Source organism: Terrapene carolina, unplaced genomic scaffold (assembly GCF_002925995.2).
Source record: "Terrapene carolina triunguis isolate 2854851 unplaced genomic scaffold, T_m_triunguis-2.0 Scaffold132, whole genome shotgun sequence".
Lineage (NCBI taxonomy): Eukaryota > Metazoa > Chordata > Testudines > Emydidae > Terrapene > Terrapene triunguis.
Genome location: NW_020664483.1, coordinates 18,380,737 through 18,408,026, shown reverse-complemented (window position 1 = coordinate 18,408,026; position 27,290 = coordinate 18,380,737). Strand labels below are relative to the sequence as shown.

Genomic DNA, 27,290 nt, shown 5'->3' with positions numbered 1-27,290 from the left:
CGCCGTCCCGGGCCAATGGGGGCGGCGGGAAGTGGTGCGGGCCGAGGGATGTGCTGGCCGCAGCTTCCCGCTGCCCCCATTGGCCCGGGACGGCGAACCGCGGCGAGTGGGGGCCGCGATCGGCCAAACCTGCCGCGTCAGCAGATAAATAAACTGGCCCGGCCCGCTAGGGTGCTTACCCTGGCGAGCCGCGTGCCGAACGTTGCCGACCCCTGGTCTAGATCCATCCTCTTTGGAACCCCCTTTCAGGTAGTTGAAAGCAGCTATCAAATCCCCCCTCATTCTTCTCTTCTGCAGACTAAATAATCCCAGTTCCCTCAGCCTATTCACCTGTATAAACACAATAGGTTTTTGTTTGTTTGTTTTGTTTTAAACAAGAATTCCTCTGGTATAAAAATAAATGCACAAAGACTAATGCATGAGGAGCCTTACTTTCTATTACCACAAGCATTTTGAAAATAAGTAGCCATCTGACACGAAAAGGGTTAAATCCCCATTTTAACAACATATTATGGAGATCAAATTTTGGAATGGTGGGGCCTACACTAGACTATCCGTTTACATGTTCTTTTACCAACAACTACTTAGGTCCAGATAATCACATTATTCATAACACTTTTAAGGTTTCAGGAAGTTGGAGAAAGATGTACAGTAAAAACAAGTTAGTGTATATATTTTAAAAATGTTTCCTGCAATTATTTTCAATGATCCATTTTAAAGTTACAGGACCCATTTGTTTCTTCATCTATGAAATGGGGATCACATTTACTCTGCTTTGTAAAGCACTTTAGAGTTCTATCCACAAGTCCTAAGTTTGGGTGGGGTTTTTTTGTTTGTTTGTTTTTTTGGTTTTTATAGAATCTTAAATTCTAACGGAAAATTCTTGTTTGACTATATTTTTAGTTAAGTTTTCATCCCAACATCCTATTTCAAGTTTCATACAGTACAGACGACTTGACACAGACTAATTATCACAAGGAAGTGAAGCTGCAAGGTGTCCAGATAGAGATTGCCCATGAAAGACCAAGCATAAATACTGCTTAATATTCTACTACTTGCTGGTATCTTTGTTTCTTTTGACCTTGTGTATACAAACGATGGTGATCTCAGCTTTGGATCCATGGAAAAATACTAAATTATTTTCCACTGAGTTGCACATCAACTCCTAAATCCTCTCTTCAGACACTTCTATGTAAAAAGAAAAAGCTCATTAAGAGATTTGTGTGGGCACAAGTGATGCAGTACTGCCATCTGGCAACTGTTATTCTAAATTAGGAGATACCACATTGTGTGCTTACTACGCTGTCAATAACAGATTTTTAGAAAACCTTGCTTCAAAGTCTGTATTTATTGTAAATATAAAGGACAAGTTAATCAGCCACTATGGCAATGCACACCACTTGGCTATTAAAATTAACTCTACATGAACCTATCCTTTTGCAAGGGAACTCTGGATGATTTTTGGCATTTGGCTTGCCTGATTTTAATCAGTGATGAATGAACCATTGTACAATGTTGCTGCCTCAACAGAGCATCTTTTGGAGCTTCGGGTACAAGGCTGCCACTTGATGGGCCTACCACTGAGGTGGTTTGTTTGTCCAAGACAGCTGGGCACAGTAGACAAGGTTTGCTAAGCTGCCTGCTATGGAAACAGCTGAGGCATTTGGGGGGGAAGGGAGGGGCTGTGAGTGGCACAGAATGTTTGTCCAAGGTTCCCTGCTGAACTACGTCTTTTTATTTTGTTTTATTTACACTTCATTTCTCCACAGTTCACATGGTTGCCTTTTTTTGTGATTCAGTGAATGTGTGCTGTTAGGGAGAGTCACAGGCACAATACACTGCTCGACCAGAAGAGTGAGCTATAAGGATTTCTTAAGAAGAAACAGCCAAATGCAAACTGTAAGAGTTCATAATCTGCATCAATACAAAAAAGGACAAACATTTTTCTTTGAATTAACAGAGAAATCGCTATCAGCCTGGAAACAGCTTAGCTGTGCTCTCTTAATGCCTGCCATGAATCAACGACAACTCGTTCTACTTCCTAGCAACTTGTCCTATAAATCTCTGTCCGAATTCCCTGCTTCTGACCACTCCAATACCACACATTCAGATGCTTCCTTGTTTTATCTTTCATGCTTTCTCTAATCTTCAGGAAACTTGTCTGACTTCTCTGTTACTCTTGGCCCTCTCTTTTCTTCTTCCTCCACACTCCCTGCAGCTCCGTCATCTCCTCTACTCTTGATTCCTTTGATCTTCTTTCACCATCCTGTTCATCTCTCTCATTCTCAAACTTGGCTGTCTACCTGCATTTACTATTTCTGCACTTGCTCCTGTAATGCCTATGCCATTGGGAAAAAAATCTGAGGAGTTGGACTACACCAACATCCTCCACTAAGTCGATTCTCTTCCTTCTTTCTAAAGCTTTTCTCCTCCTCCATGGTCAACTCTTGTCAATTCCTTTCCATCTTCGGTCCTTGAATTTATTTCCCATTTTCCCTCCTCTTCTGCATTCTTCTCTACTAGGAACTTGCATTCTTCCTCTTTTAATCTATCCAGAACATTTCAGCTGAAGTCACTCAGTTCATCAGTCACAGAAGCATGGAAATGTAGGGCTGGAAGGGACCTCAAGAGGCCATCTAGTCCAGTCCCCTGCACTGAGGCAGGACCAAGTCAACCTAGACTATCCCTCACAAGAGTTTGTCCAACCTGTTCTTAAAAACCTCCAATGACAAGGGCTCTACAACCTCCCGTGGAGCATATTCCAGTGCCTAACTATCCTTGTAGTTAGAAAGTTTTTCTTAATATCTAACCTAAAGCTCTCTTGCTGCAATTAAGCCCTTTAATTCTTGTCCCACTTACAGCAGACATGGAAAACAATTGAACACAGTCCTCTTTATAACAGCCATTAACATATCTGAAGATTTATCAAGTCCCCCCTAGGTCTTCTTGCCTGGTGGTTTTTAATCTTTCCTCACAGGTCAGGTTTTCTAAACATTTTATCATTTTTGTGGCTCTCCCCTAGACTCAATCCAATTTAGCCACATCTTTCCTAAGGGTGGCACCCAGAACGACACAATACTCCAGATGAGGCCTCACCAGTGCTAAGTAGAGCAGGACAATGATCTCCTATTCTCCGGGGTCTTACATATGACATTCCTGTTAATACACCCCAGAATGATAGTAGCCTTCTTCGCAACTGCATCACATTGTTGACTTATATTCAATTTGTGATCCACTGTAACCCCAGATCCTTTTCAGCACTACTACTGCCTAGCCAGTTACTCCCCATTATGTATTTGTGCATTTGATTTTTCCTTCCTAAGTGTAGTACTTTGCACTTGTCTTCATTGAACTTTATGATGTTGCTTTCACACCAAGTCTCTAATTATCAAGATAATTTTGAATTCTAATCCTGTCCTCCAACGTGCTTGCAAGCCCTCCCAGTTTGGTGTCATTCTCAGATTTCATAAACATACTCTCCATTCCATTATGCAAGTCATTAATGAAAATATTCAACAATATGGGACACAGGACAGACCCCTAGATACACTCTCCCAGTTTGAGAGCGAACCACTGATAACTACTCTTTGAGTATGGTTTTTCAACCAGTTATACACTCACCCTTATCGTAATTTAATCATATTTCCCTAATCTGCCTATAAGAATATCATGTTGGACAGTATAAAAAGCCTTACTAAAATCAAGATATATCACATCTACAGCTTCCCCCCTTCCAGTAACCCTGTCAAAGGAAAAAATTAGGTTGGTTTGGCATGATTTGCTTGACAAATCCATGTTTATCCATGCTATTATTTATTACCCCGTTATCCTCTACATGCTTACAAATTGATGTTTAATAATTTGTTCCAGTATCTTTCCAGATATCAAAGTTAGGCTGACTGGTCTATAATTCCTCTTTGTTCCCCTTTTTTAAAGATATGGGATATGTGCCCTTCAGTCATCTGGGACTCACCAATCCTCCATGATTTCTCAAAGATAATCATTAATGTTTTCGAGTCTGCTTCAGCTAGTTCCTTAAGCACCCTAAGATGAATTTCATCAGGCCATGCTGACTTGAATACATTTAACTTATCTAAATATTCTTTAACCTGTTCTTTCCCTATTTTTGCTTGTATTCCTTTCCCCTTGTTAATATTAATAAATTGTGTTATATATCTGGTTCATTAAGCTTTTTAGGGAAGATTGAAGCAAAATAGTCATTAAACATCTCAGCCTGCTTGATATCATCCATTACTAGCTCTCTCCCCCCCCCAAGAGCAAACCTACATTTTCCATTGTCTTTCTCTTGCTCCTAATGTATTTATAGAACCTCTTTTATGTCAATTGCTAGGTGTACCTCATTTTGTGCCTACGCCTTTCTGATTTTGTGCTACTTGTTCGTACTATTCTTTTGTATTCATCCTTAGTAATTTGTCTCCATTTTTGTAGGATTCCTTTTTACTCCATGTCCTTGAACCCCTTCCATTAGTGTCTAGTGGGTTAGTGCATCACATTCAAGGTCTTTGTTCTGACTCTCATGATGCTACATAATCTTACCCTCATCTACTCCTATTTCTACCTCTCAATATGCTAAACTCCACATCTCCTCTTGCTTTAAAGCTTTCCCTCCATTCTTGCCTTCATACTTTTCAACATCCTTTCCCTAAACTTGGAACTATATCCCACTTCCTACCCATCTTTAAAACCCATTTCTTACAGGAGGAATCCTTCTTTTCCTCTTCTCATCAATAATCTCCTTATCATCTCTTACAGTTCTCATAGCATTTTGTTTTAAAAAAGTAGATTGGGAACGTAGCTGTCATTATATAGAAGAAATTACTTCTCATACCAGATAGAAAAATACATTAAAACTAAGAGACAAAACTTACATTACTTTTGTTTTTTAAAACCTCACTTGAATACAGTATTAAAAATACACCATTAATCCAGAGCTAATCTTCAAAAGATCATCTTGCCCTACTTAAAATATATATCCTTTCCCCTCCAGTGTTTTGTTCCTTAGTATTATTACAGTTGCCATAAGAGAATGTTAAAGCAACATATTGGGGGTCAAGTGATCAGACTGGCAGTGGCCTTGGGGAAGTTTCACCTTCCTCTGCAGCGTGGGATGCAAGTTTCCTGCCAGGATCCTGTGTACAGCTCTCAATCAATTTCCAGCCATTCCAGGGGCCTCGGGCATTGGTGCACATTGGTTCCTCCTATTCTCTGCCTCATCTGAAAGCTGAACTACCTTAGCGTAATTTTAGTTGTTGGGTTTAGCATGCAGGGTGGCATTGGTGGCCTGTGATACACTGGTGGTCAGATCAGATGATCTGGTGACCCTTTCTGGCCTTAAATTCTATGACAAAGAGCAGCCATCTCTACACTAAACACTGGTCTTCCTAGCAGGTCTGTAGCCTCCACGGGAGTTGATGGAACATCATAAAGCACAGCATCAGAGCCATGAGTACCTGCTAGGTCTGAATGCCAGCACTTCCACGTTTCCTAATGCAGCGCCTCCCTTACACAACAGATACGCGAAGACACAGGAAGTGTTAGTAGTGGCTAGATGCTCACAGGCGGTGCAGCTTTGCACCCACAGGTTAGCTGCTGAGCCCCAGTGATATGCTCGGCGCTGTACAGAACTCACCCTACAGCGGGCCTCTGCCCTGGCGCGCTTCGCCCAGGGCGCAGTAACTCGGGGCCCTTGTCATGCGAGAGCCCCCGACAGCCAGGAGCCCGACAGCCCTCAGCTCCGGCAGGAGGGGGGAGGCTCCCCACACAAGGGAGAGGGGAGCGGGATCTCCCTGCCCCCACCCTAGGGACCAGCGGGAGGAGAGACAGCCAGTCCCGGCCCCCGGGCGGAGAGGGGCCCCGCAGTACCTGCTGCTCCGCGGCGGCCGGCGGGCGCCTCTCCCGCTCGTACAGAGCCAGCGGCGCCCTGGTGCGCGGGTTCACGGGTGTCCTGAGGCAGGAGGCGGTGAGGAGCGCAGCTCGGTGCGCCGCGTCCATGGTCCCCGGGCAGGGGCAGGGGCAGGGGCAGGCTCAGCCGCCGCCGCCTCCTTCCCCCAGCGCCGAGCTTGGTTACCAGCTACACCGGTTACCGGGGACGCTACGGCGCCTCCATTGGGACAAACCTGCCCGGGTCGGAGTCCTAAACTGCAACTCCTCCCCCTGCACAGAACTCACCCGGGGCACGACGGGAAGCCCCCCACCCCCCCAGCAGGCGGAGGGGGGAGCCCCGGAGACTCCTGTCCTGCCCAGATGTTGCCAGGGGTGGCTGTCAAGTCCTGTCCCCCCTGAGAGCTGAGCATGCCTAGTAACCGCTGTTCCCAGGAAGGCTGGCTGCAGCCCCGGGAATGCCCAGGTGGTCTCCCATTCAAGTACTAGCATTCAGTGCAGTAGGGCTCCCGTAGATTCTGCTGAAGCTGCATAGGTCATGCAGGCTGCAAACCCATCAGGCAGAGTGCATCTGGCCCATGGGCCACATGTTTGTCTTAGAGGCCTAGTAGTACCTACTTGTGGCAGCTTTCAAACCTTTCACTCTAAGAAGCACATCTTTCTCCTTAGAACCCAATTCCAAAGCTCAGATGTGTCTACATGTAATATTTTTGGAACCATAGATAACTGACCATTAAATGAAAGGAGTGATGTCAACCTGTTACAGTCAAAATAACCATCCTAAGGAAATAATATTAGTTAGGTGACTCACATGTTATTTAAAGTTGTACAAGGCCATGCAGAAATAAAGTGAATGGAAAAACCCTGCATTGTACAGGTTCTGACTCTCGCAAGGTGGGGATGATAGAAGGGTCCTGGTGAGGCTATAGAAGGTTGTGCAAAATAAATAAAGCGCACAAAAAATAGTACATTTTAAATTATTTTAACTCTTACATAAGAATGGCCATACTGGGTGAGACCAATGGTTCATCTAGCCCGGTATCCTGTCTTCTGACAGTGGCCACTGCCAGATGCTTCGAAGGGAATGAACAGAACAGGGCAGTCATCAAATGATCCATCCTGTCGCCCAGTCCCAGCACCTGGCAGTCAGAGGCTCAGGATTACCCAGAGCATGGCATTGCATTTCTGACCATCTTGTCTAATAGCCATTGATGGACCTGTCCTCCATGAACTTAACTAATTCTTTTTTGGAATCCAGTTAGTTTTGGCCTTTTAAAAAACTTATTCCAAACGAGCCCCGGAATAGTATGGCCTTTTAAGGTTACCAGTGTTGTAAACCTGCAAAACACACCCAGTGCTTTAGTGCTAACTGGTATAGGATATAAGGATGTACAGCAGGCTGCTGGTGCCTCTGCTAAGAAAATTATTAAATATAGACCTGTATGTAGCTGGATTTACCTTATAAAAAGTGTACAAGGCTCCTTTTGAAATTTGTATAGATCCAATGAAGTGGAAGTATGCATGCACAGAGACTGTAACAAAATGTTACTGGAGCACTAGATATCTTGAATGTAATTATTAAGGACCAAGGCAAAGGCACTGCTGAGCCTTAAAGGATGGCATGGTGGTGCAGTCCCCACTCCATATGCTTGTAATGTGATTGTGCCAGTGCTGTCACTCAAGTCTGATCAGTTGGGGAATGGGCACAGAGAAGGTGCTACCCTCTCCATTCCCACAGCTCCCTTGGTTAGAGAGCTAGCAAGAAAGTCTATTTCTGGCATCCTCCTGGCAGCTTTCATTTAATGGGAACATGGGAATGTCACTCCAGAGGAAGAGCTTGGCCCTACCCAATTGGGGAGTTAATTGGCCAAAGGCCACCTGAATAGCTCTTAAAGCTTCTTTGTGCTATATTGGCTACTATAACCATATTTGAGGAAGGGGAAATTTGTTTTAATGCACATCCATAATAGCAACAGGGCAGGAATATGCTGTGGAAGGTTCTAGTCGCACCTTTACCAGCCCCTAATTGCTGAGTTGGAATACCTCATTCTATTCTAAAAGTAGCAGCCTCTGGAGCAGTGATATTGTGAAGATTTTTTTAAAGTAAACTTTTTATACTTGATGCATGCAAGGATTTCAATTCAGCTCTGGAGGTAGAAGTGGTATACTAAAATTCCCTGCTCCTTTAAGTCCCTAGTGAACACTCACAAGGAAAAAACCTAATTAAGAATACTCTAAAAAGAACAAAAGTAGTGAATGGATTTGAATGTTGTTTAAAACTAACTGTTGGAAACACATACTCCTACGGGAATTCTGCACCACTGCACAATGCAGAATTTGGGCTGCAGAGCTTCTGGCCGCCACTAGGGGCTGCTAGACTCTGCAGAGCAGAGTGCCCAGCGTGGCAGTGATAGAGGCTGCACGCTCTGGCTACCCGACTTGATCCTCATTCTCCCAGAAACAGGAGAGGGCGCAGGAGACACCTCTGGCAAAGGGGGAGGAAGGGCAGGGCCGCACCACACCACGTCCCCCAGTGGGACAATAAAGAAGCTGGCAGGGGGTGGGAGGGGATAAGTAAAGGCTCTGGGGAGTTGTGGGTGTCTGGGCTCACCCTACAGCTGGGGTCTAGGGGTGCAGGTGTCTGGACTCTTGGGACCCCATGCAGCCCCCTCCCCCCCAACTGGAACTGGATTGTCATAGGGGTTTCTTTAACTCTACTCCTAGGGGAATCTTTTTTGTTGTGGTGTGTATTGTTGACAGGTATTTTGAAATAAATTATCAAAATAATTGAAACTGGAGTGATTATATGATTTTGACAAATTAAATATGCAGAATTTTAAAATAGTGTGCACAGAATTTTTAATTTTTTGGCACAGAATTCCCCCAGGAGTAAACACAGCACTAGCAGTACATGAAACATTTTAGTCCATTTTTAATTAGCTACAAGAGGACACTCTCTAAGATGGTCATGCTTTTAATATCCTCCACAGCTAGGACCAGAGCCATTCCTAGGAGGGTGCAGAGCCTGGAACACAGGTACTGAGTTTCTAATCTGCCAGGGGGTGTTCCACCCCCACTCCTCCCCTCCCCCACAAGGCCCCACCCCTCCCCCGAGCATGCTGTGCCCTCGCTCCACTCCCCTCCACCCCAGCGCCTCCAGCCGCCACAAAATATCCAATCCACAGCAGGCAGGAAGCACTGAGAGGGATACCGTAGAAAGACCAGTTGAATGATTAGTGAGGACTAAAATCCAGCTACATTATTGTTTTCTTAGAAGAGATTGTACACCAGTTAATACACTGCTGCTATTCCACAGGAGTCAGAAGCATCTTCCTATATCAGGGGTCGGCAACCTTTCAGAAGTGGTGTGCCGAGTCTTCATTTATTCACTCTAAATTAAGGTTTCATGTGCCAGTAATACATTTTAATGTTTGTAGAAGGTCTCTTTCTATAAGTCTATAATATATAACTAAACTATTGTTGTATGTAAAGTAAATAAGGTTTTAAAAATGTTTAAGAAGCGTTATTTAAAATTAAATTAAAATGCAGAGCCCCCCGGACCGGTGGCCAGGACCCGGGCAGTGTGAGTGCCACTGAAAATCAGCTCGTGTGCCGCCTTCGGCACGCGTGCCATAGGTTGCCTACCCCTGTCCTATATCATGCTGCACTATGATAATGTGGGTAATAGTCCATTTGTGTAACTAATTACTACCCCCGTCATTTAATAACTATCAAATATGGAAGCTGGCTTATTGATTTACATTATTTGCTGAATGGGGATATCAGAAACCAAGAATTGATGCTTGGTATATTTATCAACTGTTGAGCACCTACATCAAAAAAAGGTGTTTAATATTAAGAAGTCTAAGATTGAACAAAGTCCTGTATAGTCAGTATGGGATTGGTTTTGGCAGCATATTTCCATAAGGTCAAAACATGAAAAATTAGACAGAAAATATCTAAATTGGTATTTACAAGATTAGATCAGCTTTTCAATCCTGTATTAGGCTGTGTTTGGCAGGTTTATTACCAAGCTACCATGGCAACTAATGACCAGACACTAGAATATGGCCCTGAAACTTATTGTTAAAGAATCTCAACTAGTAAATATTTCCATTTGCAGTTAATGAAGGAAACTTTAGCAATTAAAAGCTAGAAGACATTGTCCCAGGTAGCTGAACTACAATGAAGTTTATTGAAGGGCTGTGGACTGAGAGGAAATACACTTGTATATAGGCATTAATGGATGAAGAGACATTTGCAGAAAGAAATGTACATTTGAAATTATAGGGCACAGTACAATCCTATACTTGCCATACACCCTAGTGGCTGTAGCAACTGCCTGGGTAAGAGAGGATGGAGGTTAGTCGGGCTTTCTGGATAGGAAATATTACTCTATTTTGGACAACTTTTGGAGAAAATACATCTGAGGTAGTGCAGTTACTGCTAAGATTCCATAGTAAGAATTATTTCAAACTAGATATTACAGAAGCTAACAACTTGCACTGAAGATTTCTTACTTATCAAAACAGGATTAGTGTGAATGAATGTGCATGATTAATACAGAGCAAAAGTGGTAAAATTTTAATTTATTTTAGTACTACTCTGGTGAGAGTTTTTAATGCAAAGTTTCAGTTATAGAATACTGCACTTTCATTTACAAACAAAGTTTGCCTCTTGAAACCAGAGATTTTATTAAATTAAGTTGATAAAAGTACATAAACTTAAGTGGGTTTTAGCAGAATGCGTGACATAGGGATTCTGTGAAGAAACCATACTCCAAACTATGCCGTGGTTCTCTCGCCGGTACTGCCATTTCCTTTAGTCACCTTATCGAGTGTTCACCTGCAAAGATAAGTTAACATGATCAGGTATGTGGATGGGAAACAATTATCAACATCCCTCACTTTAAAGATACCACTCCATATAGAATCCTTTTGTATTCTGTACTTTAAGCTGGCTGCTGTAATTACCATTACTTGGTTTTGGTTACTGTTTTCCCACAAGGATTGTTTCATTTTTCATAGTTTCAGTTATCAGAAGACTGCTGAATTACATGTAAATGGCATACAACTCCTAGGAATATAAGGGTATGAAATTCAATAATGGTAAAATATTTACTTTAAATATAAATCCTTAACATAAGGGATATATCTTATTCGCAGCACTGTAATATAACATTAAACAGAACATGAAAGTAATAATCAATCAAAAATATTACTTACCACATCATCAATCTTAAGAATACTGCGGACAGTTTCTGTAGCTAGTGTCAGAGCACTGAGAGACACCAACAGAGGCTGGACCACCAACTCCTCCAGGATATTGGAAATTCCACCCTACAGAACCAGAATTGTATCCTCAGTTTGTATAAAGCAGATGCCACAAATCATCCCCAGTAGCCCCCCTGCCTACCACAGTTTAAAGAAAAAAATACTGTATTAGCAGATGGCCATATACAGTTCATTGGAACCCTTCAGTCCCCAGCAGGAATGCTGTGGTATAAAATTTATGTCGCAATACTCAGGAAATCCACTCAACACCAGATACTTGTGAAGCTATGCCCACCCAATGCATAGTTTCCAATGCTCAGGCAAGAAGCTAGACACTCCAAGCTACTAAGGAAGCAAAGGGGAGGGTGTCAAAAAATAGGCCAGCTCACAGCAGCGGACTGAGCAGATATTTTCCCTGGTGGCTACATCCTGTGCTCATGCATCTAAAAATGTTTATTTTTTTTAAAAAAAATGATACCTCTAGTTCTTAAGGATAAAAAAAAAAAAAAAAAAACACCCCGAACTACTGAAAGTAGCATTGCACTGGATGTCATGGCAGAATCTGGAACTCATCCTCTCTCCGAACACACGCGCACACACGCACACACACCAGGATTTTCTGAGTGCACCTGAGACTTTTAGCAGACAAATGCATTAATAACTAGCAAAGATGGCTAGAAAATACGATTTCTAACCCATGGAAAATTGATGTTTTTGGAACAAAATATTGTCCCATTTAGGACAAAAAGTAAAAACCTTGAAATTTCTCATGGGACAGAAATTCTGAAAAATTCCATTTCAGGAGAACACAGAATTTTTTGGCTTGTTGGCTGCCCATCTGGAAGATGACAAGAAGAGAGGCATCCAGGCTGCAGGGGAGGTGGAGAGCTGGGTTGCTTTGCCTCCCTGCAGATCCCAGGCAGCCTACTTAGAAATCATCATTTCAATTTTCCCAACAAAACTGAAAAATTTAATTTTTGCAAAAAGGGCATTTACCATCAAAAAACATTTCTGAAAAGACTTCTAACCAGTTTGTGACAGTGTACCCCATAAGGCTTTATGGGGGGAGGAGTGCTTATAAATGTATGTATGACATAACTGGAATATGTTTTGTGCTGCCTGTGCCATGTAACATATCTCCGTAAAGGTTATGGTCTACTCTATCTATTCATCCTATTTGTACATATATATCATTTTCTACTTGAGGTTAAGAATATGGGCTGTATGCTTGCTTGGTTTTTAAGTAAGCTTTGTGAGGCATTTGGTCAGCTTCTTTAGGAAGGAATTCGCACGGTTAAGTACCTGATCAGGAAACACTTGGGGAACAATGCATCTTGGAATGCTCCAATCCACATAAAAAGTCTTCCTGGAGACATACAAGATACCATGTGGACAATGGCTTCGGCCTGTAAAGACTGAGTCATGCAAGGACATGTGACTTGCCCAGGTGACTCCAGAACTCCATCTTGGAGCTGGACTTTGCATAGGAGTGGGGGACGGGGAGAAGGGGGGGCCCCACCCACAAGAGAAAGTCTATTTAAACCCATGGGAGACCCCTCCATTTTGTCTTCAGCTGGCTAAGGAAGGAGCCTCTCCACCCCCCAAGGATACTGTTCTTTGTTCCAGTTTCCTTCAAGTAACTACAGGGGGTGTGAGTGATTGCTGGACCCAGGCTAAAAGATTAGCCTGTAAAAGGGAGCATTCTGGAACTGGTGAGGAACTTATCTGTATTTAGTTTGATTAGACATAGATTTGCGCATTTTATTTTACTTGGTGACTTACTTTGATCTGTCTGTTACTACTTGGAACCACTTAAATCCTACTTTCTGTATTTAATAAAATCACTGTTTATTCATTAACTCAGAGTATGTATTAATACCTGGGGGAGCAAACAACTGTGCATCTCTATCAGTGTTAGAGGGCGAACAATTTATGAGTTTGCCCTGCATAAGCTTTATGCAGGGTAAAATGGATTTATTTGGGTTTAGACCCCATTGGGAGTTGGGCATCTGAGTGCTTAAGACAAGCACACTTTTGTGAGCTGTTTTCAGGTAAACTTGCAGCTTTGGGACAAGTGATTCACACCCTGGGTCTCTGTTGGAGCAGATGGGAGTGTCTGGCTCAGCAAGACAGGGTGCTGGAGTCCTGAGCTGGCAGGGAAAACAGGAATAAAAGTAGTCTGGGTACATTAGGTGGCAGCTGCCAAGGGGGTTTCTGTGATCCAACCCGTCACACATTAGTTCTTCTAATTAGTCAATTTTTAAAAGCACTGGTTATTTGGCGTCTCAGACCATGAAAATGCTCAATTGTTATGTTGCAATGATATGGGAGGTTGACGGAGGACAGTTTTGGGCTACAACTTGGGCAACCTTTAGCTGTCTTTATTCTCAAGTATTTTTCCTCAAAAAGAACTGAACATTTTAATTTACCATCACAGATGTATAATCCTTTTGTATATTACCTTTCTGATATTAATGCCTGCTGTTTTCTCTCCTTGTGCATGTCTGTTTCTCAGCTCTGTTACAGTAGAAATAGGGTTAAGCCCTGCATTTTCAGCCAGTGTAGATGGGATGACTTCCATTGCATCTCCATATGCACGGACACAGTATGAGTCCATACCACTCAAAGTGCGAGCATACTCATTCAAGCGCAGTGCTAATTCGATCTCTGGTGCTCCACCTCCCGCAATTAGAGCTCTGGGGGGAAATAAAAAAAAAAAAAAAGTAAAATTCGATTAAAAAAATACAAGCTGTGGCCTTTGACAAATGTTTAAGTGGTTACAGTTTACTGTATTATTGGTATATGAAGCCACTACATAATAGAAAGCATTACCTTTTTTTTACTAAACAACGTATGACACACAGAGCATCATGAATTGAACGCTCAGCTTCTTCCATCACTAGTTTGTTGGATCCACGTACCACAATTGTAACAGTTTTTCCAGGGCTTGCACAGCCTGTAATCTAGAACATAAAAACATAGTTGGACCACACAAAAAAAAAGAAAAAAAAAAAAAAAACCTTAAGGAAACTTAAAATCTGGGACATTACCCATTAGCAGGGAATGAAAGTTATACTGGATTAAGGCCTGAGACTTGACATATTCAATTACCTAACAGAGATTGAGCTCTGGTAAACCACACTAAGTTTTCAAAGTCAATACCATCAAGTAAGCCTACTTGGCCAGGGACTGTCTTTTTGTTTTGCATTTGCGCAGCATCTAGCACAATGAGGGGTCCATGACTAGGGGGTCCTCTGTGCTACAGTAATACAAATGATAATAGAAGCAAATACTGTTGCATACTACAGAAAAAATCTAAAAGTTACAGCTCTCATTCATTTCTAGAACAGGCAAGTTTTGAGGTACCACCCCTTAAAATTATATTATCTTATAATCAGCAAGGAACGATGTTTATTTCTGTTCCTTACCTTTATTAGCTTCCCAGAACCATTTAGGTTGACCTCCTCTGCCAATTCAGCAGATCCCAACGTATCAGCAATGAATTGATCAATGTGAGCAACTGGCTTGGTTCCAATTGTCTACAGGAACAAGTTAAACCACAAATTAAACAGGCAAAACATACAGCTTAGTGTACTTTTCTATACATTATAGTTGGTTCATAACTGCTTTAATATAGACGGCCTACTCCCCCCGCCCCCAGAGCCTGACCATTTGCTAATTTTCTTGGAGATAAAATGGAATGAGAGTATAGTTAAGTCTTTTGGAGATATTTATCCTGTTTATTCATACGTTTTGTGAACACTTCCCCTCCTCCCCCCAACACACACACACACACACGGAGAGAGGGGAAGAGGATGTGCGTGGGTGGGTGGGGGTGGGTGGGGGGGGAAGTGTTCACAAAACAATAAAACAAGGTGTTATGGTCCATTTAAGTTATATAGTAGTGACAGGGTATAGATATCCTTCAGCACAGCTATTTAAACAAAACACTTCCTTACCTTACATATAAATTCAATGTCTTCTCTTTCAATATCTTTAATCACCATGATCTTCATTTTGTTCAAGAAATGTAGCGCTAGATCACTAAGAGCATCCCTAAAATCAAAGGCAGTTTAAAAAGTGAATGCACAACACTATAAAACCAATATTGCTAGCATGTGATTACTAGTTATAATTAGGATTTGTGTCATAGTAATAAAAATCCTCTGAAGAATTTCAGTATTGGCTTATAAAAAACAACATAAAAATTGTGAAGTGGGAGATATGTTAATTGTTCAGAGGGTGTGTGACAGAACTTGCATGCTCACTGAAAGTACAGGGGCTTCGGAAGCAACCAGTTTTTGACATTTCCCTTTGATGTTAGTGTTACAATTCAGCTTCAGCTTATGAAGAGTACTGATGCTTTACTCTAATAGTTACTTAGTAATCAGAAGTGTTATTTTTTCAGGCAGTTGGCATACCGTAGAATAGACTTCTGAATGAGCAGCACATTGCATCCAGCCTTTTTAATTTGTTTAACTAAGTTTAGAATGTAGGCTCTCTCTTCACGCAATACTCTGTCCATTTGAGCATAGTCAGAAACAACGATCTGGTTGTCCATCTATTAAAAGAGAAAAATATTTAATGTCTTCAAAAATTACTGAATTTAAGCTCAAATTTAAGTACATTTCTTGTTGTTCATGCTGTTTTTATAATTCAATGCAGTTGTGATATAAGGCAAACAAGACTGAATACACCATTGCATCTACACACATTTTAATGTTCCAATACAAGGACTTGTGGTTTTAAGTTACAACCTTTTACTACTACATGATAAGTTTAAGACTAATGGGGTTCTGATATAATTTGTGGAACAGGAAAGTTGTGTATGACCGATAACAGACTTAGGCTTGGTCTACACTAGAGTTAAGTTGACATAAGGCAGTTTACATTGACGTAATTATGTCAGCGTCTACACTAGAATGCTGCTTCCGCCAAAGTAAATGGCCTGCTAACTGACATCATAACTCCACCTCCACAAGAGACATAGCACTTATGTTCCTGTAGTTAGGGCGACGCAACTTACTTGGGCTGTGGCTGTCATTCTTGTCAGTTTCACGGCTGCTGAGCTCACACGAAACTGACAAGAATGTTAATTTCACTGCTGGCAGGCTCAATGCTGGACTAAGCTGGCCCTCCCGCAGCTGTCAGCCGGGTGCCAGGCTCACAGCTGGAGCCCCCACACTGGGGTGACAGCCTGAGCTGTGAGCCCAGTGCGGGGCTGAGCCCTGACCTGCTGCTCTGAGCCAGACAGCGCCATGAAACTGATGCCAGGCTCACAGCTCAGACTGTCATCCCGCCGGTAGGTGGGGGGCTAGTGCTGTGAGCCCCACACGGCTGTCAGTGCCCCACTTCAGTCAGTGCAAGTGCTCCTGATGAGGATGCGCACCACCAGCAGAAAGAGGGTAGCGTGGACACCAAAAGCCGACTGAATTACTGCGATGGCTTCTTCAGTGATGACAAGCCCTTAAGGAGTATTTTTTTTCCTTCATTGTCTGAATTACATGTAAATCCCCATGCACAAAGATGATATTAAATCCAGCAGGATCAGGCTAACTCACATCAGTCTTTGGAGCAGACAAGCAAAACTGAATGAGACCAATCTTGGCTTTTTCCACTCTAGTTACACCAGTATTCGCCAGCTTCTGAGTGAGGACTAGTCCTTCAACCAGTTCACAATCATCAATTGTTCCACTGGAAACAAGAGTAGTAAAACATGAAATTAATGTTTTAGGGAAGCAATTTTTAAAAGTTGGACAAGTTACTTTAATTAACAGAATTGCTAGATATGGATTGCTACTTACCCAAGCTTTTTAACAATTTTAATGTCTCTCAGATCTACACCGCTAGCTGTAGTTGGATCAATCACCTTCATCACTGCATCCACACTCATTGGAGAAAGGAGACTAGAGTACTGAGATACAACCTAAAGGGATTTAATTAAGATAAATAAACTTAGTGTGAGGAAGAACACTTACAAAATTTTACCCAACTCTGAAAAATAATGCAACTTAGTGGCATAACCAAAATTAAGATAATACCAATTTCAAAATTACACTAGCAAGGCATTCATAATCTCATTGCTTTTCTTTTGTGTTTATAACCCTATATAGTTTGAAAATGAAATCTGATTTCTTCATTTTTTCCCTTCCAATAAGTAATTTATTACTGTAGTATTACTCGTACATGCTGGGTTACCAACAAAAGGTAGGACAATTGCTTCTGTGGTAAAAACTATGCTCAGGCCTAGCACAGTGGTTCTCAATTGGGGGGTAGGCACATCAAACTTTATAGAGGGTACAGCAAGCCTTCCCACTTACTCATGGGGTCGCAATACCACTTGAATTTGGCTTGTCCACCCCACATCATGGTGGGGGTGGCAGGACCAAATTTGAGTGAGTGGTATTGCGACCTGGCATACAGACAGAAGATTGAAGGGAACCTCAGAGCTCTGCCCCACATTTTTCTGTTGGAGGAAGACCCCTTCTTGTCTTCAGTCATCCCGAGGAGATGCCTTTAAAATGAATTCCCCAATGCACAGTGACTTGTAGAGAAAAGGAAGTACAGCCTGGGTCCGTATTATTCTTTTTTGCATAGACTCTACAGGACCCATGGGGGAAGTGACCCATGTATACATCTCCTCTGCTGCCCGATGTGGACCCTCCCAAACCCCTTCCCCCTGTATAGATTCTGGTGTCAGAAAGCTCTCTGCAGGGTCCCAGGAAGGAGACGGATTGTGCCACAAAGGCAACCAACATCACTTCCACAATAGAAGGGTGAGATCTGTGCACACAGGCCCCTTCTCTGTGCTGATCAGGGGATGTCATGACCTCTGGATCTCCCCTCCCCCATTAAAAAAGCAAATAAGAAAACATTTAACTTGACATAGAAGAACGGCCTGGATTTTGCAAACAGGGTCAGAGAGCAGGTATGGTAGGTAAAGCTTGTAATCAACTGCAATATTATTCAGATATGGAGGAAACATTTTTAAAGTAAACTTTTGATTCAAAAGTGTAATAGAACTACATGAAAATTGTGTCTTCATAGTCTTTGCATTTAAAGGCATAGTAAACTTGAAATCTCATCTTTTTAGGGAATAGAAGTAAGCTGCTTTTGGGAGCTTTCCCTGACAATTTGGGGAGTTAGGCGCTTAAAATGACGGTTTAAAAAAAGTTTCTCCCCACTGCAGTGTGAAAAACCCACACGAACAGAGGAAATAGTGTAATGGACTACACACAAGATGACATTAAATGCCCAAAGTAAGCCAGCTGAAAGAGAGGACAATTTTTTTCACTCTTCTTTCAGTTTTAGTAATCTTAGGAGTTACCTAAATATAGTAGATAAAAATTTCAGACTGAAATGATTAAATTCAGTTAAATTTTTAGGTTGCAAGTTAATGCGAATCATAGAATATCAGGGTTGGAAGGGACCTCAGGAGGTCATCTGGTCCAACCCCCTGCTCAAAGCAGGACCAATTCCCAACTAAATCATCCCAGCCAGGGCTTTGTCAAGCCTGACCTTAAAAACCTCTAAGGAAGGAGAGTTCACCACCTCCCTAGGTAACCCATTCCAGTGCTTCACCACCCTCGTAGTGAAAAAGGTTTTCCTAATATCCAACCTAAACCTCTCCCACTGCAACTTGAGACTTTGTTCTGTCAGCATCAATCAATTGCAGCATCATGAAAAGTCAGCATGCTCTAGACGACCAGGAACAGTTATTGAAATTATCTATTGTCCCAATTAATCTGGTACATATGAAACAATAATATAACCACACCAAAAAATTCAGTACAAAGAAAACAGTCTAGTTCAAAGAAGATCTGAATTCAGCTAATAAATGGATGAATTACTGGATTTAAAAGATCAGTATTTATTGTTTTTATTATGGTAGCACCTAGAGAATTCATTTTGCTAAACACTATAAAAATATAGAACAAAGGGACAAATGACATACAAAGAGTGGGAAAATGTGTAAAACAATACCCATGAACACACATTATAGTTAATTTACGTAGAAAACCCCCCCATCCACCCCCACTAACTGGATAATTACTACCTTTGAATTCAGTGAAGTAGTTGCACTATTTAGCAAGGTTTCTCTGTCGCTTAGTTCAACTGGCTGTCCCATGTCGGTCAAGACTTCAGTACTCTTATCCAAAGCTTTCTGGAATGACTCCGAAATGATGGTGGGATGGATTCCTATTAGAAGTTTAAATTCAAGTTTTCAGACTAATTGTTCACTTAACTTTACCATTTGATTTTCTTAAAATTTTAGAAGCTGGTTCATTCCACTTACAATCTCATCCCAGCTTCAACTTTTGCCAGAAACTGGGAATGAGCAACAGGAGATGGATCACTTGATGATTACCTGTGCTGTTCATTCCCTCTGGGGCACCTGGCACTGGCCGCTGTCGGAAGACAGGATACTGGGCTAGATGGACCTTTGGTCTGACCCAGTAGGGCCATTCTTATGTTCGTACAATACCCTTTGATTTTTGGACGGATAGTGATAAATTATCTAAAACTAACATTTCAACAGAAACAGTTTTATTATTTGTAGTTTTCTCTACTTGAATAATGAAAGTGAACTAGTCTCAGTTTTACTTATTAATTCTCATTATCTCCCTGAAGTGTTTGAAGCCCAAATACTTACATCCCACAAAACTGTATTCATCAGCTTTAAGAGTGTCATGAAAACAAATATATTCACATTATGTTTGTAAAATTTTTACGAACAAAACGGGGTTCAGACCTAAGTAACCTTAACAGTTGTTCTTTATGGTGCCCCATCACCCCCAAAGGGGTTTTCCAGACGACTTTAGGACGCACCCAATATCCCTTTGCCTTGTCACAAAGAGCTGCTTTGGCTGCCAATACCAGCTGCACATCCCCTACTTCTGCTCTTGGTGTTACACACATGCTTTCTGTAAACCATACTTCTTGCTTCTATAGCAACAGACGGGCTGCAGACAGTATTGCTGGCTAGCACCAGCAGCGGGAGAAGGTTTAGAGAGAATGGGCAGCTGGCAGCAGCAAAGGGGGAAGAAAAGAGAGCAGAGCCTTTGGGAGGTGGGACAAGAAACGAGGCAGGATGAACAAAAATGAGAATGGAAAAATAGGAAGAGAAGGGGGGGGGAAGAAGAGGATAGAAACTGGCAAGATAAGGCAATAACTGCAGGGGATGGTGTAAGGGTATATTGGTAATAAGTCCAGATGTCAAGCACAAAGGGGGAGTGGGTGGGTGTAAGACAAGGTTGGAAATCGCTGCTATAATTGCCCACTAACATGCAAACTCAATATTACCGAGCTTGAAAACAGATTTTGATTGGGATCCTTTTTACTGTTCTATGGTAATTTCTCCCCCGTTTCAAAGGTTTCAAGGTGATAACTATCTGGGTATTGCACACAAATTTATGTCAAAATTTTACAGAGAGATATCCAAGTATTACCTAGAGATACTAGTAGGCTAGGTTATATTTAATAGATTTATACACAGAGTCATGTACTTTTGGTATATTTGATCTATTCAGATATTTATATGGCCTTCCCATCAACACAGTATCCCTGTGCTTCATAGTCATTAGCGAATTTACCACTGAGGTAAGGAAGTACCAACATTCCCCAATTTATACATGTGGAACTGGGGCACAAAGAGATTCAAGTGACTTGCCCATGGTCACACAAAGTCATGGCAAAAACTGGGAACTGAACCCAGATCTCTCAAGTCCCAGTCCAATGTTTTAACTACATCCTTCCTCTCAGACAGTAATGCAGTTCGCTTCAGGTCTGACAGTTAGTTCTGCCTTAATATAGGTGACTACTTATAAGTATCCCCCTTTGATAATTCCAATGTGCTTATTTAATAAAGTGACTTGCCTTGCAGACCATTCCACTGTTCAGCACCAGTATAAGTGGACTACTTCTCATGTGCCTACTATACTTTTATGATAGTAGGGTTAAGAGCTGACAGGGCTCTCCTGCCCTGTGAGTTGACCAGCATGAGCACTGTTGTGGCAGAGAGGCACTGCATGACTGCCTTGTTTACAGAGGGAGAGATCAATCCCTACTTGAGGCAAGCTTTTTTCGATTTAAGTTTTTTTTGTTTGAAAAGCAAGCCTTTAAAAAAAAAAAATAGGGAAATTTAAAATAAAAACAATCCGTTGAAGCAAGGAATATAAACTGTTCTGTTCAGCCCCTTCTGGCTTCTTCACACAGCATCTGGTTGCTGCTGGCATGCTGTTAGCCTCACTGATTGGTACAGCAGAACTGCTAGTGCTCACAAGAATTTATACTGCTTTACACATTCCAAGCCTTTTACAAACATCAATCCTCTCAATAGTCCTGTGAAATAAATATCCCTATTTTACAAAAAATAAAGACCAGGTGATCTGCTCAAAGCCCAGCAAGAGTTCCTAGCTCCAAATTGTGGGTTAATTTCTTCATACCACATTAGTTCGTAATGGGTGAAATATGAAATTTTTTATAGATAATAACGTATCTCAGCATTTCAATAACTATACTTGAACCGTAATACTGGAAGCAGATTCAATCTCAAAAACATGAAGCTAAATGATTTGAGATTGCCACCAGAAATAAGACATTAACAAGTACAGAAACAAAGCTCTTTTGAGTTAGTGGTAAAACACTGATTTGAAAAGTAAGAAGTTATACAATTAATGGACTTTCATTAACCAAAAACCAATCTTATTAAAATTCAGTTATATATAATTAACTCTTCCAGGCATCTTCCCTTTTCCCTTTTTATTAAAGCCACCAGTAAAACGTACCCTTCTGAAGAAGTCTGGAACAGGCATCCAAGAGAGCACCAGCAATGACAACGACAGATGTGGTGCCATCACCAGCCTCAATATCTTGTGCCTTGGACAGCTCTACCAACTAAATGAAGACAGTTTGAGAACGTGTGACATGACTTATTGGAACCAGTTACTTTTATGCACCACTGGTACTTAATTAAGAAGGAAAAATATTTAATATTCCAGTGGGGATTGCTTAAAGAGTGGTTTTACTTATTAACTTTAAATATACAGATTGGTTCTCCTTAATTTTGTGCATATATATATTTTCCCATGATTATAAAAGGTACAAATACATATTTTATCCCACTTATGTCCTGTATTGCTTATACACAGGTATCAACTGTCCTGTGAGGTCCATACAGCAGGAAATTCCTTGCTTCTTGACTGACCAGCAACACTGCTCATTTATACAGGTAATGTTACCAACATCTCCTTGTCCCAAGGTATAACTTTAACCCATGACATTATGACAGGGATTAGAGTAAAGATGCCCAGTTTACTGTCAGTTAATCAGAATCTAAGAATCCTCCCATAAACCACTGTTGTGCAGAGTACATAAAGCTTAATTATTGCATTACACCCAAATCATCATTTGAAGTTTGGATTTTTAGGCTGTCCCCACCCCCAACATCCCATGTAAAGAGCATCAAGGCCAGAACTTCAGTGCATTGCAGACTTGCTGTGCCGCAACACCAGTGTTCTTTAGTGCCCTGCAGCTTTCCAGAACCACATTTATCCTCTCCTCAGCTCCATGAACACCCTGAATTAATCTGGTACCTCCTTAGATTTTTCTGCCAACCAGGTTGGGATATACTGGTTTACAGGCTGAAATTAAAAGTTATTTACCATTTTGGCTGCAGGATGTAGAACCTGCATTTGTTTCAGAATAGTTGCACCGTCATTTGTAATTGTCACATCTCCTTTACCATCTTGAATCTGAAAAAAAACCCACAACATACTTATAACTAAGGCTGACAGTTTGTCAAGGAGGTCACGGATTCCATGACTTCTGCAGTGGCCGGTGCGCCTGGACAGGGAACTGCCTGAGCAGCTCGGGCAGCCCCTGGGCCAGTCGCACCAGACGCTGCTGGGGCAGTATCGGCCACCCTGCCCCCATCCCCCAGCAGAAGCAGGAGTTTGGGTGTGGGAGGGGTCAGGGGGTGGGGCATGGGACAGGACGAGGCAGGCTCTGGGCAATGCTTACCTGGGGGGCTCCCTAGAAGCTGCGACATTCCCCTCTCTCAGCCCCTAGGCGGAAGCGTTGCCACAAGGCCGGCTCCAGGCACCAGCGCAGCAAGCAGGTGCTTGGGGCGGCCAATGGGAACGGGCGGCACGGCCGGCTCTTCGGCGGCGGGTCCCTCACTCCCTCTTGGAGGGAAGAACCTGCTGCCGAATTACCGACGAAGAATGAAGCGGTGGTGGTAGAGCTGCCGCCGATCGCAGGTTTTGTTGTTTTTGTGTTTTTTTCTGCTTGGGGCGGCAAAAACGCTGGAGCCGGCCCTGCGTCGCCAGACAGCTCTGTGCACTGCTGCCACCGCCCCTACTGGCCGCAGTTCCCAGCCAATGGGAGCTGCAGAGCCATTGCTTGGGGCAGAGGCAGCGTGCAGAGCTGCCTGGTCACCCCTCCACCTAGGAGCTGAGTGAAGCGGATGTTACCGCTTCTGGGGAGGCATGGAGCCGGGTAGGGAGCTTGCTCCAGCCCCCCAAGATTTAGTCAGGGGTATATAGTAGAAATCATGGACGGGTCACAGGCCATGAATTTTTGTTTACTGCCTGTGACCTGTCCATGACTTTTACTAAAAATACCCATGACTAAAACGTAGCCTTACTTATGACCTTAGATGCAGAAGACATTTTTTAACATTAAGATCCATAAAATATTTGATGTTCCCTTTAAACCAAAGGACTTCTTACTACTATTAAAGTTTCAATGTATTGCCTTTTCCAACAACAATCATCAATACATATTCATGTAACTAGAAGTTATCTTGATGATTAGCAAATACAAAAAACCAAAAGGAAACTATTCTTGTAAAAAAACTTTGAAGTTTGCTAAAGTATTTATAATTGGTTTTAAAAATAATTAGTCACTTGTCTCAAAGCTTACCATTTTATCCATTCCTTTTGGTCCAAGGCTTGTTCTAATAGCATCAGCAACCGCTGAAGAGGGAGTGAAAATGAGATGCTTTTATGCAACAATCACTGACATTCAGCTTTAAATTAAAACTGGTAAATGCTAAGGAAATTTACAAAAACTACAACAGTCTGAATATAATCAGTTCTTCTGTCCAGAAAAGGACAAACTCTCACATGGAGCCATTTAGTTCCACTTTATTAAAAGTCTTACTGGTTTATTAAAAGTCTGAAAAACTTACTCATATAGCATAAATACACTTCGGAAAAAATAAAGTGTATGGCATTCATGGTTGATTCTAACACCTGGGCCTTGTCTACACTACAAAGTTTTGTCATCAAAAGCTGCCTTTTGCCTATAAAACAGGGGTGTACACACTACAAAGCTATTTTGGCGGCAAAACTCTGCTGTCTTGCCGACAAATTAAAGCCACCTCAACGAGAAAGCATAAAGTTTTTTGCCGCAAAGTTAAAGCGACAAAGCATTAGTGTAGACACTGCTGTTTGTTTTGTCCACATAACTGGCTTCTGCCAGTATCCCACAATGCCTGCCCTGACCGCTCTGCTCACTGTTTTGATCTTTGCTGCCCTGCAGGCATGCACTCCTCCCCTTTCAAAGCTCTGGGAAGTATCTGACAGCTGAGCATGCTGCTGCATTTGGGGAACAAAGAGCAAATCATTAGCATGGAATGTTCCTGTTCTGCCCTGCACTAGGAACACAGAGTAGGCAGACTGCTGCTGCAGGGAGCAAGGGGGGGTGGGAATGGGGGGGGGGGAGATGGGGCAGACTGCTGTGCTGCTTTGACATTCCTCAGCAGGGAGAGCTCACAGAGCTGCTCCTAGCAGCTGAGGAGGCTGTGGAAGAGCTCAGAGGGAATCAGAACCATAGGCGGGCAGAAGGAGCTGCTTCGGACAGCTGTGCAGAGCAGAGGTGGGGCTGATGCAGGGGGTCCCCGTCCCCCAGGATAGGTCAGCCAGCCTGCTGTCTCCCCTGCCCCAGACACACCACTCTCCTCTCCCTACACACTTCCATTGAAAAAGCAGCTGACAATCCACTAGGACGCCCCTGGAACCATGGGATTGAGAAACAGGGATCATGTGAAGCTGTACCTGCCCCCAGAGGCATTGCAAACCCTTCCCAAAGCACCCTGCGACCAGTTGCACAGTGGGATAGCTACCACAGTGCACTGCTCTCTGTGTAGATGCCACAGCTGTTAGTATGACGCTCTGCCAACACAAGCAGCTAGTGTGGACATGCCACAGTGCTTTTAATTAAAGCAGCATAACTTTTGCTGACAGAACTTTGTAGCGTAGACCAGACCCTGGGACGTAATAAACACAATCAACAGCTGATGATTTGAATGAAGTATTTTAAAATCCAATGGGGGTACTAATGACATTACATGCCACACAGGCTTAAAAACGCTGAATGGTTTCACTGGTCTGATAGTGGGTTACGATGCCTTTTCTCCAGGTATTTTGACCAGGGCTTGTATCAATTGCCACCTACAGGCTTTTCCCCCCACCAGCTTCTGGTCCTGGCACCATAACAGTTACATTTAAATAAAACACCACACTAGCGGAAAGAAAAAAGGAACAAGTATAGCGGGGTGGGGAGAAGACTCTTCCCAACACAAACGGCCCATGCTGTGTTCACTAAAGGGAAGAACTGGCCCAGCGGCTGTGCCTGAAGCGCTCAGGCCCACATGAACGGGAAAACCGCAGTTCAGTTTTGCTCTATCATTGGGTACGTTCAAACGCCTGGGGAGCGCTGAGCCAGCCTGACAGCGGAGGGCCCCGACTGCTCCAGAATCCGCTCGCAATAAAGGCGCCTGGCCCCGCCAGCGGGGGAGGGGCAGGGTCCGTGTGATGGAGCCCCCGCCCCCGGGGCTGAGGGGGATCAGCGACTTTCGGAAGAAGCTGCCGCGTCCTCCTATTCCCCGCACAGAGGCAGGAGAAGGAAAAGGACAGCGAGCGAGCCTGAGCGAGCCGCTCCCCAGAGACCCTCCCCCCCTCCGCCGTGAGCGGGGGGGGGGAGATTTCCTCAGTCCCCTTCCTTCGCCTCGCCTCGCCCCCCCTCCCCCGCAGGCCGAGCCGCTCCCTCCCCAGCTCCGGTACTGCCTCCCCCGGCCCAGGCCGCTCTTCCCCTACCCCAGCCCCGCTACAGCCTCCCCGGGCGGGGCGCACCTTTGCCTGCGGAGATGTTGCTGAAGCGGATCTGCGCGGGCTTGTCCCGGTCCTGATAGGCGCTTCTTTTGCGGCCCCCGTTGCCGCCCGTGAAAGCTCTGGGCCCCGCGTTCTCCGGCATGGCGACTCCTCCGCGCCCCGCTGCTTCTACGCTCTGGATGGAGACGGATCGGCCTGGCCCACCCGCACTAACGATCCCCGCCGCGAAGCTTCCAGAAGGCGCCGCCTCAGCCTCCCCGCACTTCAGGGCCGACAAGAGAAAGGGGGGAGGGGCCGGGCTGGAGCGGCGCGTGACGTCATTGGGGACCGCCTCTCCCGCGCGCGCTTGTCGGCCGGGGCCGAAGGCAATGTCTGCGCGAGGTGATGGGTGGGGCTGGCGCAGCCATCTTGCGAGGCGGGGCTTTCGCTGCTAGCAACGGAAACTCCAAGTCGGCTACGTTCCAGCGAGCACAGTCAGCCGGCTGCCGGCCCTGCCCTCAGAAGGAGCGGCTCGTGCGGAGTGGGCGGGGCTGGAGGGGGATCTCTCAGGAGCGGCCCGAGACTGGTCCGTGCGGAGCGGGACTGGGAGGGACGGTCTGTCAGGAGTCAGAAGCGGCCGAGCCTGGTCGGTGCTGGGCGGATCGGTCCGTTCCGAGGCTATCCCGGGGGGCGGGGCATGGACCCACGGGCACGGGGCAGCGCCTCTCCCGGAAGCTGCAGCTTGGAGTCCTCCTGCCCCCGCGGGTGGCCGAGCGGAGTGCTGCTCTCGCACTTGCCGTTGCAATGCTGAGCCCGCACCCTTCCCTGGCTGTGGCAGCCTCGCTCGGGCCGCAGAACTGGCGCTGCTTGCTGGCGGTGACCGTTAGTACTGGCGGGAACAAGGACCCGCTGCAGAGCCCTGCCTCGAGGAGGTTACAGTCTTAGGCCCCAGTTCTGCACACACTCAACCACCGCAGTAAGTTTTCCCAAACCCCACTGAATTCCCATACGCAATAGGTGG

The 27,290-nt window shown here is 43.9% G+C and overlaps 2 protein-coding genes across 2 annotated transcripts in view; both read right to left on the bottom strand.

Annotated features, from left to right (window-relative positions):
• Window positions 1–6,012, bottom strand: part of FAM161A (FAM161 centrosomal protein A) — a 20,928-nt gene extending 14,916 nt beyond the window's left edge. Inside the window, exon 1 of the mRNA XM_024206038.2 lies at window positions 5,884–6,012. Coding sequence (XP_024061806.2) covers window positions 5,884–6,012 — 129 coding nt within the window. The remainder of the gene's footprint in view (window positions 1–5,883) is intronic.
• Window positions 6,013–10,068: 4,056 nt separating this feature from the next.
• On the bottom strand, window positions 10,069–26,586 carry CCT4 (chaperonin containing TCP1 subunit 4). The gene is made up of 14 exons (XM_026653234.2): window positions 26,312–26,586; window positions 24,099–24,151; window positions 22,838–22,927; window positions 21,962–22,070; window positions 19,231–19,373; window positions 16,979–17,100; window positions 16,736–16,868; window positions 15,596–15,735; window positions 15,134–15,230; window positions 14,603–14,713; window positions 14,007–14,137; window positions 13,636–13,870; window positions 11,127–11,240; window positions 10,069–10,746 (listed from the first exon to the last, which is right to left on the bottom strand). Exons 1-14 carry the CDS (start codon window positions 26,430–26,432, stop codon window positions 10,732–10,734), a joined length of 1,614 nt encoding a protein of 537 aa, XP_026509019.1. The 5' UTR covers window positions 26,433–26,586; the 3' UTR covers window positions 10,069–10,731.
• Window positions 26,587–27,290: the final 704 nt, after the last annotated feature.